This window comes from Carettochelys insculpta, chromosome 5, assembly GCF_033958435.1.
Source record: "Carettochelys insculpta isolate YL-2023 chromosome 5, ASM3395843v1, whole genome shotgun sequence".
In the NCBI taxonomy this organism is placed as follows: Eukaryota; Metazoa; Chordata; order Testudines; family Carettochelyidae; genus Carettochelys; species Carettochelys insculpta.
Genome location: NC_134141.1, coordinates 127810852 through 127823725, shown reverse-complemented (window position 1 = coordinate 127823725; position 12874 = coordinate 127810852). Strand labels below are relative to the sequence as shown.

The following is a 12874-nucleotide window of genomic DNA, read 5'->3' as shown; positions in this document are numbered from 1 at the left end:
GTAGCTAAAGAGCGTTAGTTATAATGGTGGCCCAAAACAGCCCCTATTATGAACACAGAGTTCAGCCATTCGCTTGCTATGCTGTAATTTTCTTCCCCAGGTTTTCAGGAACATTACATCAATTCTAAGACATGTTTTTGAGAGGTCAATATGCGAGCTAACAAAACTCCACAATAGATCTCTTTGCAATTAGATCTCTTTGTACACGTGTAAAGCTGAGACCACAGAAGAATGTATAGGCGATTCTAATTTGGTTTGTCTTGTGTGTGGGCTCTATCATCCAAAACCAAAGGGTCCTCTCTGCACACTTCCCCAAGTTTCCCAAAAGCGCCTCTAACATTCATACATATAATACGTATGTGCTTTGTGTCGCGAGATTAGACACATATTAACCACCATGGTGCCCTGACGCTTCAGTGTTACGTGCTGGCTAACCTCGTCAGACTGCCGGATGGCCTCGAGTGCAATCCACACTGTCCCGACCATGGTGTCCCAGATCAGCCCCTTGTTCCATACTTCAACAACCAGACCCAAGTCCAGCCGACTGATTTCACTGCAAGGGGGAAAAAAAAAAAAAAAAAAAAAAAAAAAGCAACAATGCTTCAGAGGAAGCCATGAGCGAACTGCAAACAGCTTTTGACGTGGAATGACAACCCTTTTCATACAAGTGAATAAATAATCTCATTGACGCACACGACATTTACAAGTACTAGGTGGGTACATTAATTATCTTGGAGGAAATTACTTCTATGCACTTTTTCAGCTTAGGCGGCAGCTTTTTTCCCCAAATGCAGTGGTCTATCCATTTGGTGGCCTAGAGACACTTGTAAGGAAACATGACATGATACTTCGAGTACCCTGGGCTGGAACACAGAAAAGTGACCTACCCTCTTGATTCCTAGGCTGGTTCTCTAGGGTCTCCCTCTCAGTAAGAAGGGATCAGCCATCCCTAACAAAGGCATCAGCCTTGTGCTTCTCAGCCAGTAGGGGTCTAGTAGATACCTTTTTAGGCTGAGCTTCATCAAGAACTTTGCTACCAGGAGTACAGACAGAAAGGACTTCTTCCCTCCCTAGAGGGTAAAGGGAACATCTCTCTCATTCCACCTCTTCCTAATGGATCATCCCAACCCAACTAGCTCGTTTTGATTATTCTCTGGCATGCCCACCTGAGAAAGTGAAACACCAGTTCTTATGTCTAAGAACCACTTTTTGGTCTTCTAACACACGTGGTCTGTGTCATACTTGCCTTTTGTGTGGCATGAGCAGTAACAAAGGAAACCTTTGTCGGATACTGCCCAAAACTAGGATCACCTTTTGGAATACCACCTCTCTCAAGAGCATTCAGGACTCATGTTCAGAGCATTTTTGGGATCCTTTGAGACCAGATTTCATAGGAATGAATGCACTGCTGTATGGCTTCTCTTGCTAGACAGAACATACACATGCAATGTTTATCATGGGAATTTGAAAGTCTTATAAATTGTTAAAACAAAAAAGCAGGCCTGTAGCACTTTAAAAAGACAAACAAAATAATTGACTATGTGATGAGCTTCATGGGACAGACCCCTTTCTTTGGATCTGAAGATAGTGGGTCTGCCCCAAGAAAGCTCATCACCTAATAAATTATTTTGTTAGTCTTTGAAGTGCTACAGGACTGCTGGAAAATACAGACCAACAAGGCTTCCTCTCTGTTGTTATCAATTGTTGGTTGTCCCTAGATCACCACTGGCTAAACCATCTTGTGAATTATGCCCTGACTTATTGATCTGTATCTGTGTGATGAATAATCGTACAACTGGAAGCCACTAACGTCAGCGTCCACTGAGAAAGTCCCATGTAAGATATGCTCCAAAAAAATAAGATACTGTTGAAACAAAAACAACAAGAAGTTCTGGGGCAGCTTTGGACTAACAGGTATTTTGGAGCATAAGCTTTTGCGGGCAAAGACCCTCTTTGTTAGATGCATGAGTGGGGATTCCAGAGGGGGGTTGAAATATATAGCTCATGAAAAGCTCTTGAAACAAAAGTAGACCCTAAGCCTGCTGCAAAGTAAGCAGACATCTAGTAATACCCAACTTTCCTTTCCAGTTCTGCAATGCGTTGGGTTCTCAACTAGTGCAGGTGGGCTTTAAATTCAGCAATGTTCAGAACTCAGCCTAACATTTGAGTGGAGGAGAGCCCATGGGGTGATCTTTTTTAAAAAGTGAATGCTTAGCTTACATGTTGGAACGTAACTAGCTTCGTGCTCTGTCAGTCCTGTCACACCAATGATCAGTTTATTCCAAGTACTTGGATACTTGTCCCGATTTGTACAACCAAGTCCCAAAGCTCTGCACTTAGCTTCAACACACAAGACCAAGAAACCAAGTGCAAAACCCCAACCAACTTCTGCTCAAATTTCTATGAGTCAGTCATCAGTGACTTCGATCGGGAAGAATTTCAGCCAATGGAGCTACTTTGATGGGTTCAGCTGTGTCTCCATTCCTCCACCTACTGGTTCCAGGAAAAATAATTTCAAACCAGGGGACAAATAAAAATAAAATTATTTTTTCTTTCAGATTCAAAAATGTAAAGCTTGATTGCTGTTTTAGCCCTAGGAAGAAAGTAACTAAAGTTAGTACTTGCAGTTTTTGCTTTCTCTGTGATGTCCAGGAGTTTAAAAGTGGCTTCAGAACTAGAAAATGCTTTTGAAGACAGAAGTGGAAATGTTCTGTCCAGGAAATAAGCAAATAGCCCACGTGTGGGCCGTTCAGTTTCTGGCAGGGTACCTTTGATAAAGGGTTTTAGAGCTTTAAAAAAAAAAAAAAAAAAAAATCACTAAAACCACTAACTGCTTTTATCAGCAAAAGAAGCACTTTTGATTTGTTCTGCTGTTTGATCATACAGGTTGCACCTCCCTCTTCCAGCACGCTCAGGGCCTGATAAGTCCCAAACAAGACACTTTGATGGACACATGCTCCTGAGCTGCTGCAGCCCTAGTCTCCCTCGCTGGGACTCTGGCCTCAGCCCTGGCTCCCAGGGACTGTCACAAGCTCCAGCCAGCCCTGTCCCCACTGCTGCCATGGGGCAGGCAGAGACTTGGACTCCTGGCCCCCACACTGCCATGGGGCAAGCAGAAGCTCCAGCTCCTACCCTCATGGCAGCCTACCATACCCCTCTGCCACAGGGCAGGCCGGGGCTCCATCTGCAGGCCCACTAGTCTCTCATCCGGCAACATCAGCAGTCCTGCAGGACCACGGATGCTGCTGGATGACAGCGTGCCAGGTGTGAGAGGTGCAGCCTGTACCTTTTGGGGCAGGTCAGTGCTGCTCAGGGAGCCTTTTCCAGGAGGAAGACGCTTCAACACACCTCTCATCCAACGTCGTACGAGCACAACATTCAAGGCCTTGGGTTGGTAGACAGTAATACAGACAAACAAAGCTGCACTGGTGTCATACACGCAGGCATGCACAGTGCAAGAGACATACCTTGTGCCCTGTGGAGTACTTAAGTATAGAGCGACACCGGACCAACACTGGCCTATTCCCTGGGTGAGGCCGGGAGCAAGATGATGTTGCTCATTTTTTGCTGGAAGGAGGCAGCTAAGCATACTGCTTTTCTGTTCCTTATAACAACCTGGAGGTGGCCTAGCAACCTCAGCAGGCCTGTCTGTGCTCCCAGCTGCAAGGGAGAGCAACTCTCAGGGTGGTCATGAACAAAGAAGATGGGATTGCTACTTGGGCTGGGGTGGCGGCCTTCTGGCTGATCCCAAGGACCAGAGCTGGAGCTGAGGCCAGGAACGCGGCTGCCCACTGTGAGGCAGGGCGGGAAGCAAGGGCTGCCCAGAGCTGAGGAGAGAGATGTGACAGTCTTGGGCAGGGAGACCAGACCTGAGTCAGCGGTCACAAAGGAGGGCTGGGGCGTGTCTCCCCAAGCTCATTCTTCACCCACCGCCCATGTTTCTGCAGCAGCCTGCTGTCTGTGCTTTTATTACTGTTGGTGACAGCTTTAGCTGCAGACCAACACATCTGCTGCCCATCCGATCTGGCAGCAGCAGCAGCAGCTTCCCAGATGCAGGTTTTGCCATGGCCAGCTTTTCGGAGAGCTCCAAGGGTGCCCTCATGTCATTCTGGTTGGTCTATTTTCAGAGCCCTGTGCAAACACAAAGCTACACCCAAGGATTAGCCACAGGTCTGCATCGACTGACTGCAGACCAGCAAGGCTCTCCTGGGAACTGCAGTGGCACAAACCACAGAAGGCTGGAGCCAGTGCCCTATACCAACAGCCCTTCCGGCATGGCTGTGCCACCTACCCCCACAATCCCACTCACTGGAGTGAGCACCAGGTTCACCAGCACCTGTTCCGGTCACACTAGTGGTTGTGAGCAGCTTGCACACCCTCTGGAGAGGAGTCTCATCTACACAGCAGTCTGCATCTCCTGGTCAGGGGCACACTCTCCCAGCACAGACGGTTATACCAGCAGAAACGTGCATATGCTAGAGACTAGCAAGCAAAACTACTACTGGCTGAACCTCCCTGGTCCAGGCCAACACACTCAGGAGCTGAGGGGTCCCAAACCAGGGAATTAGCCAGACAGGAGAGGTCAATGCTTCCCCTCTGCTCCTGGTCACCAAGCACCACAGGGCTCTGCTGCTCCTGCCTGCCATGGCACCAGCCCCCCACTACTACCCCCAGCCCCGCTGCACTGGCCCACAGGCCCACTGTAGCCCCATTCTTCTCTCATCCGGCAGCACTCTTGGCCCCAGCCCACTGGAGCACCTGTGGGGCTCCTGCCATATTGGACTAATGTTGTTGCTGGACTAGGGAAATCCGGATTTGAGAGGTTCAGCTTGTACTGGCAAAAGCACTTTATGGCCTGTATTACTGCTTCCACACTAGGCTTCTTCCACAATAGCAAGGGGAAAAGTTGAAGGAAGAGTCACAGGCCATGCTCACCGTTATTCTGGAAAAACGGACTTGTGCAAGCCTACCCATCGTCTCTTTTTACCCCAGGATGGTTTACCCCATTCGTTTAATTACGAAAGGCTACACTTCTAGTGTGAGAGTTTAGGACCCCAAAATCCTTTAAACATTGGTCACAGAACTGGAAGGAATCGATTTTAGCTGGTGTTGGGTTACCAATCACTGCAGTATTTCAATACAGGTATAATGAAATGTTATCCTGGCTGTCTGAGTACAGGGCAGAAGAGGTGTACTTAACACACCATGATTGGGTGAGGGCACCCTGAACTGAACCTCACTGGCTAGACAGAGTGCAGGGATGTCAAATCCCAGTGAAGAAGGAAGTGGTGGGGACAGACGTCCTGCCCTCGAGGCGTACACATCACCCAACAAATCCCAGATTCTCTGTGACCTGTCCTGCTCCGAGATGGAATGATAAAGCTGACGGAACTCCATTGGAAGTCCTTGTTTCTGGGTGGTGCTTCCTAGAGCTGACATCACTGCTGAGCTAGGGGCCAAGCCTTAGCGCTCAAATGGAGACAATGAAAGACAGTACAGGGCTTGCACTGTCTGAGGTTCCCGACTATCTGCTGAACTCACTGGTTAGGGACTGATCTTCAGGGGTTTCACTTCACGCTCCGAGTGCGGGGGCGGGGGACACAAAATCGAACAGTCTGGTATCGCCAGTCGACCCCAGTGCTCCTCAATCTCACGGGAGCAGGGGAGGTCAATGCAAGAGCTTCTCCCATCGACCTCCCACAGTGAGGGCAGCCACTTCAGTCGATTGTAGATATGTCGATTCCAGCTACATAAATGCCATAGCTGGATTTGCAAATCTACAATCGACTTTAAGGTCTAGCGTAGACCTGGCCTCACACCTGAATTAAGTGGAAAAACCTCACAACGTGATATCACAGAAGCAACAAGCAGCACCTGTCAGCTTTGCTTATGGTCACATGCTTGAGCATGAATGTGGTATTTTCCCCAATTAATGCTGGGTTCCCTTCCCCATTATTAACAGTTCCCTCTTCTTGTACACAGACTCAGTGCTCCTGTGTGGAGAAGCACTGCCTCTTCGAGGTACCCGGGAGAGATATTAAGCAGACAGGTTACACTCAAGGCTGCCTTGTGTGCATGTGCGCACGCACGCACGGTCAAAGTTTTTCTTAAACAAAATAAGCAAAAATGAACAGGATTTTCACTTGCTTTTGAGGTGCGTGAGAAACCACACCGTACGTTTGAGGTGCGTGAGAAACCACACCGTATGTTTCAGCCAGAGAAGTCCAGTGTGTTTCTTGCAAACCATTCAATTTTCACAGAGCCCTTCTTGGAGTTCTTAATCCCAGAGTCAAATTTGGTTTACAACACTTCAAAACAAAGTGGACCCCCTCAGTTAACTCAGGTGGCCTGTTTGATTACAATGTCAGTAAGCCAACAGAAAGTTTCTATTACCCAAAGGGGCTGATATAGACCTACTCACGCCATTAAGAACAGCCAATGTCAAATCTTCAGTGGAAATTCAGCTGTTCAGATTTTAACCCTCAAAGCCATGAAAACACTGTACACTGGCCAAAGGTCACAGCCATGGAACAAAAAGTCCTGTGGCACCTTATAGACTAATGGATATTTTGGAGCGTAACCTTTCATGGGCAAAGACCCGCTTCATCAGATGCGGGTAGCCAAGTTCTCAAGACTTAAAGGTAGCCAGATTCAGAGCGCTGTGCAGACACAAAGGTACATCCTTACGTAACTTATGCATCTGATGAAGCGGGTCTTTCCTCACGAAAGTTTATACTCCAAAATATCGGTTAGTCCATAAGGTGCCACAGGACTTCTTGTTGTTTTTGAAGATACAGATGAACTCTGCTACCCCTCTGATACTTCTCTCAAATAAGGCTAGCTAGGCACATTAACCACAGCAGCCAGATGCTCTTACATTTAAGGACGACTGGAAACTTGATAGCTCCACAGCAAGACACTGGGGAACCCAAAGACAACAGGACAAACCCACCAGCCATTCCAGACAAAAATCTAATTCCTCCACAGTGGTGAACCAGGTAGGGCTTTAACAACTGTAGCTTGGACTGACAGATCCTCTGCCGCAAGTAGGTAGGAATGGAGCTGAGGCCGAACATGCCAAGAGGCACTAATGCCCTGGCAGCTGATCTCAGGTCAACGCTTGCCTACAGATGTCTTAACGTGTTTGAAAATTTTAATAGGTTCTGCCTGGCTCAGTTTTGGAAGCACAGAACCCAAGAGGAGTAATCCAGTCCCTCTCCTGTGCCTCTAGAGAACGTCAGTCCCTGGATTGGCCTGCCCAGGCACAGTGAGCCCTCTACCCCACCGTGCAGCTTTCACAGCCTGAAGATCTTCTCATGCGCTCTTTCATTCACTGTGCATCCTCCACCCTGCAGAATGAACGAGGCAGGAGTCTACACAATACCAATCGCGCGGTATCCTGCACATATACACAAGGCAGATTTCACAGGCTACTGACATTTCTGACATTCCCTGACTTACATATTTGATTTTACAACACTGAAAGTACAATTAACGGTTGGTCATGGCATTTAAGGGATAATCCCTCTAACTGATGTACTGCACTGTACTTACAACATGAAATCTTGTTCCCAGCAGGGCTGGTCCCCTCGGACTGCAACGGTTGTGCTCTTGACATTTTGCACTTTCAGGGTCACATAGGTATTAAATTTATCTAAACAAAAAGAGTAAATTGGATTACTTTTTGCTATCATCATCTCTTACAAAAGCAACATTGTAAAGCTGCTAATTGCTGTACTATGCAATCAGAAATGCTACCAGGAAGCACCTCATCTGGCTAGTGATTAAATTCATAAGAAAACATTTGAAAAAAATCTTTCAAGGATTTGCACCTTCCACAAAAATATCTCTCTCTCTCTCTCACACACACACACCCCACCCCACCCCGTTTCTTATTAAGGTGAGAGTCAAACATTACTGAATAAAACCCACCTCCTCTCTAAAATGAGGGCAAACCACGATCACCTGTAGTAAGTTAACAGTGACTTTAAAAGTAAATATTAAATCCTGAAGAAAAACAAATATATGCGACTATCTGACCAAAGGCAGGTGGGTAAAACTGGAACTAAAAGGCAACGAGAAGTCCTGGGGAACTTCATAGACTAACAGATATACTGGAGCAGAAGCCCACTTCATCAGACGCACACAGATGATGATTGCATCTGACGTAGCGGGTCTTTGCTCACAAAAGCTTATGTGCCAATAAATCTGTTAGTCTATAAGGTGCCACAGGACTTCGATGTTTTTTTGCAGATGCAGACTAACACAGCCATGCCCTTTGATACTTGGAACTAAAGGCTGGGTAATTATCCATCCCTTAAAAAGATGCATTACAAAGGCAACTTCCCCAGCTGGGATATTCGCAGAAATGGGACACACCCCACTAAATGTGCTTCATTAATCAGTCCTAGTGACAGGTAACTTCTCTCCCCTATCCCTCCACTAGATCAACCTCAGATTCTGCTGTTCCTCTGCATTTTTCATCGGATGAAATAGATCTTACCCACAACAGCTCATGATCTAATACATCTGTTAGGCTGTGTCTACACTAGCTCCCTACTTCAAAAGGGAGCATGGTAAGTAGGGCATCAGGAGATTATTAATGAAGTGCTGTGGTGCACATGCAGCTCTTCATAGCATTGAACTTCCAAGTGCTGGCTCGCGTGTAGCCGCGACTAACCTGCCGATACTTCGAAGTGCCCGGACAACTTTGAAGTACCAGCAGGTTAGCCACAGCTACACGCGAGCCGCCACTCTGAAGTTTAACACTTCAAAGTTGCCGTGGGGGAGAATTAGCTTAATGAAGTGTTGCATGTGCACTGCAAGCACTTTATTAGTCATCTCCCGACACCCTACTTACCACGCTCCCTTCGAAGTAGGGAACTAGTGTAGACACCATCCTCATCTTTAAGGCGCCACACTACTGCTTGTTATTTGTGAAGCTCTCGACTAATGAAGACAGATACTCCTCCCCCTGAGACTTAACAGATGCGGTAACGTGAAATGCATGCAATATGCGTGAAGGAACATAGCCTAATGTCAACCAAATTATTCTCGTGAATCAGTATCCTCCTGTGTGATGCCAGTTCTTCTGAGAACAAGATAGTGAAAAAATATATTTCAAAATTTATGCAGCTTAATATTAAGCCAGCTGTACTAAAAGAACAAGAAACATTGTCCTGTGTTGACAACTGGGGTTTTAAAAATACGTATCTATTTCTGACAGAAGTTTCCTAATTACGTTGTAACATTTCTACCCAACACAGCTGGGAGCCAGACCTCTTTTGTAGCTGCTATTTACTCCTTGCTCAGCACAACAAAGAGAGGCATGGGGGTGAGGCATTATAAGTTTAAACACCCAGGCTGCGTCTACACGTGCACGCTACTTCGAAGTAGCGGCAGTAACTTCGAAATAGCGCCCGTCACGTCTACACGTGTTGGGCGCTATTTCGAAGTTGAAATCGACGTTAGGCGGCGAGACGTCGAAGTCACTAACCCCATGAGCGGATGGGAATAGCGCCCTACTTCGACGTTCAACATCGAAGTAGGGACGTGTAGACGATCCGCGTCCCGCAACATCGAAATAGCGGGGTCCTCCATGGCGGCCATCAGCTGGGGGGTTGAGAGATACTCTCTCTCCAGCCCTTGCGGGGCTCTGTGGTCACCGTGGGCAGCAGCCCTTAGCCCAGGGCTTCTGGCTGCTGCTGCTGCAGCTGGGGGTCCGTGCTGCATATACAGGGTCTGCAACTAGTTGTTGGCTCTGTGTATCTTGCACTGTTTAATGAAAGTGTGTCTGGGAGGGGCCCTTTAAGGGAGCGACTTGCTGTTGAGTCCGCCCCGTGACCCTGTCTGCAGCTGTGCCTGGCTCCCTTATTTCGATGTGTGCTACTTTGCCGTGTAGACGTTCCCTCGCTGCGCCTATTTCGATGTTGGGCTGCGCAACGTCGAAGTTGAACATCGACGTTGCCAGCCCTGGAGGACGTGTAGACGTTATTCATCGAAATAGTCTATTTCGATGTCGCTACTTCGAAATTAGCTATTTCGATGTAGCGTGCACGTGTAGACGTAGCCCCAGAGACCTAAGAATGAACAGTCTCCTGCTGAAGGCACAGTTATTGCCTGAGGCACTCTTACTAATCACATCCACCTCTGCACAAGTCATGTACTAAACAAGCGGGGTGCAAATTTCAAAAGAACGTTTTAGCAGCTAAGTGTCCAAGTACAGTTGGATCACAGCCCATAATTGCTTCAATTCATGATTCAAACTACAAACTGGTGGTGCAGTTCACAAGAGCACATGCAAGGGAGGGATAGCTCAGTGGTTTGAGCATCGGCCTGCTAAGCCCAGGGTTGTGAGCGCAGTCCTTGAGGAGGCCATTTAAAGAGCTGGGGCAAGTAGATTTAAAACAGAAATAAATCCTGTCCGGGATAGTGATAGGTCCTGCACCCCATGACCTCTGAAGGTCCCTTCCAGTTCTAAGGGATGGGTATGTCTCCATGTACCTGTAACTGCTGCTACTACACACAGAAAGAGCGAAGAACCTGAAGGATGATGGGGAGGCAGCAGTGGAGTCCAGTGGTCTCAGCCAGTGTTTATCATGTTTTTATAAAGCACCCCTTCAAAAATTATCAGTACCCCCAGTACTTGCAACTTTCAGACACACAATTTTTTTTTCCTACCTTGGCAACACATTTGTTTAAACAACTTAATCGTAACTGATTGGTTGGAAGAACTTGCCTATAGGCAATAAACTTTCTATCATGCTTATAATTGTGCAAAGAGGATAAATAAAAAAATTAGATGAACACAAAAGAAGTCCAAATTTTGTGTCATAAAAAAAGGTTGAGAAGCACTGAGCTAACGTACCCTCTGGAAGAGTTCCACATACCCCCGGGGTCGGCATACCCCTAGTTGAGAACCACTGCTTTAGACAAAACTGGGAGTCAGAGGACTTCTGGTTTTAGCCCCAGTTTTACCACCATCACACAATAAAATGTTGGGTATGTCAATGAAGCCACACTCAGAGCTGCTCCCACGAGACAATGCAACCTTGCAAATGGCCGCCGAATCGCCCTGGTTTTCAGGTCACCACACAACTATGCACTGGGAAACTGTTTTCATTTCTTTCAGAAAAAATGAAAGTGCCTAGCCCTTGTTGTAAATTAACCGCTATAACGTGAGTGAAATGAGAAGTGCCTGAGTGTGGCAACTGCTCGCATCTGAATGCAGCGTATGATACCAGATCACTTGGTAGAACACAAGATCTCACAGCCAGAAACCGTTTTGTAATTGTCTGATATTATATGTATACCGGGCTTGGCACAATGGGACTCTCGCCCCTAGTATCATACTGCTTAAACAGGGATGTGGACTGCACCTGCTCCAGCTGGGGTCTGCTGCCAAGGGTCACCAGAGTAGAGGCTGGTGCAGCCATCCCCATGGCTGATCCAACACCAGCTGGTGTGGCTGTCCCAGGGGCCACCAGAGCAGCTGGCCCTGGGGCAAACTGCTTGGGTGGCCCTGTGGTCAGTCACACTGGCCCTTGTGGAAGTCCAAGAGGTCCCTGAAAGCCACAGAATCTGACTTCCATAACCTCTGTGATGGACAGGCAATACTTCACATGCACCCCAGCCATGGCTACCAGGCAGCAGGCTCCAAGGGAGAACAAGGTGGTGCCTGTCTGCATTCTATCCAGAAGTCTCCAAACGGCTTGAGAGGCAGGGAAAGTTTGGAATTCTGGCCACACACAGGCAGCTGCCAGCACAACAGGAAACTCCTCAGGCAGCGAAAGAGAGCAGGGTAAATTTCAAAGAGCTCTGAAGTCAACTGCAGAAAGCTGGAGGAAGAGATGATAGGGGCAGGAAGTGCCAGGGAGACTCCACCAGCGATGACATGGAGGGAGGGGAGGATGGGCAAGGGGTCAGCAGCCAGAGGCCAGGCTGACCAGCTGCGGTGCTTTGTCAGGCAGGCTCTCATCACGCTGCCTGCCTCAGACGGCTGTCTGAGAGGGCAGCAATGGTGGGAAGGTGGCGGGGCAGGTGAATGGGATTGGGGTAGGGATGGCAGGGCAGAGCAGGGCCCTATGGGGTAAAACGGGGGCAGCCACTCAGAGGAGAGGGGGAAGGACAGGTGGGGGTGATGGGGGAAAGTGTTGGCCATGCTCAGCATGGCAGCCCACAGGCAGCGGCAGCCCACAGGCAGCAGCAGCCAACAGGCAAGTCTCTGGGGTAAGGAGAAGCAGCTAGGCCCAAGCCAAGGGTTAGACGGGGTGATCAGGGCCTTGGGGAAGTCCCATGGCATGTGGGAGACAGGACTCAGGAGGGAGCAAACATAGGAAGATGACAAGGGAGGTGAATCATACAGGATCATGAAAAGGGCTGAATTAACTCCTGTGGGGACCCAGGACTATTAGCTTTTTGTGGAAACTCCTAGAATCTGAGGCCAAAAATAAGGGGTTGGGGCTCTGGCTGAGGGTCCAGTGTTCAGGCTTCAGGAGGGGCTGCGGGCTGGGGCCTGGGGGTTTGGAGTGCAGGAGGCAGCTCAGCCAGGCTCACCAACAAGGGGTGAAAAGAAGGAAATTGCCCAGTGGCCTGGGGGAGTTTTAAAAATGGCTGGGGAACCCCAGACCCTTTTAAATCACTCAGGCAAGGGTGGCAGGTGGACTCCCATTCGGGGAGGCTAGCCCCCGCTCCATTCCTTCAGCTCGTGCTCTCTTCCCCACCCCCTCAGAGGCCAGAGCTTGGAGACCACCTATTATCCCCGCACCCAAGGCTGGGGCCGCTGTGCCCCTCTCCTGGAGGGGAGGTGGAAGATAAGGTGATGGGAGAAAGGACAGGTGGTGGGGGTTAGTTGGGTGAGGGGTCGGGCGTTCGG

General features: G+C 48.4%; 1 protein-coding gene across 4 annotated transcripts in view; it reads right to left on the bottom strand.

Annotated features, from left to right (window-relative positions):
- The window catches only part of UNC13B (unc-13 homolog B), a 343577-nt gene that overhangs the window by 274798 nt on the left and 55905 nt on the right, over window positions 1-12874 (bottom strand). For 2 of the 4 annotated variants that reach the window (XM_074995889.1, XM_074995890.1), the window contains exons 3-4: window positions 7555-7654; window positions 436-553 (exon numbers count right to left, since the gene is read on the bottom strand). In XM_074995889.1, coding sequence (XP_074851990.1) covers window positions 436-553; window positions 7555-7654 — 218 coding nt within the window. Of the gene's footprint in view, window positions 1-435; window positions 554-7554; window positions 7655-12874 lie in introns of those variants that run through there. The other 2 variants (XM_074995892.1, XM_074995891.1) reach the window with 2 other exon arrangements.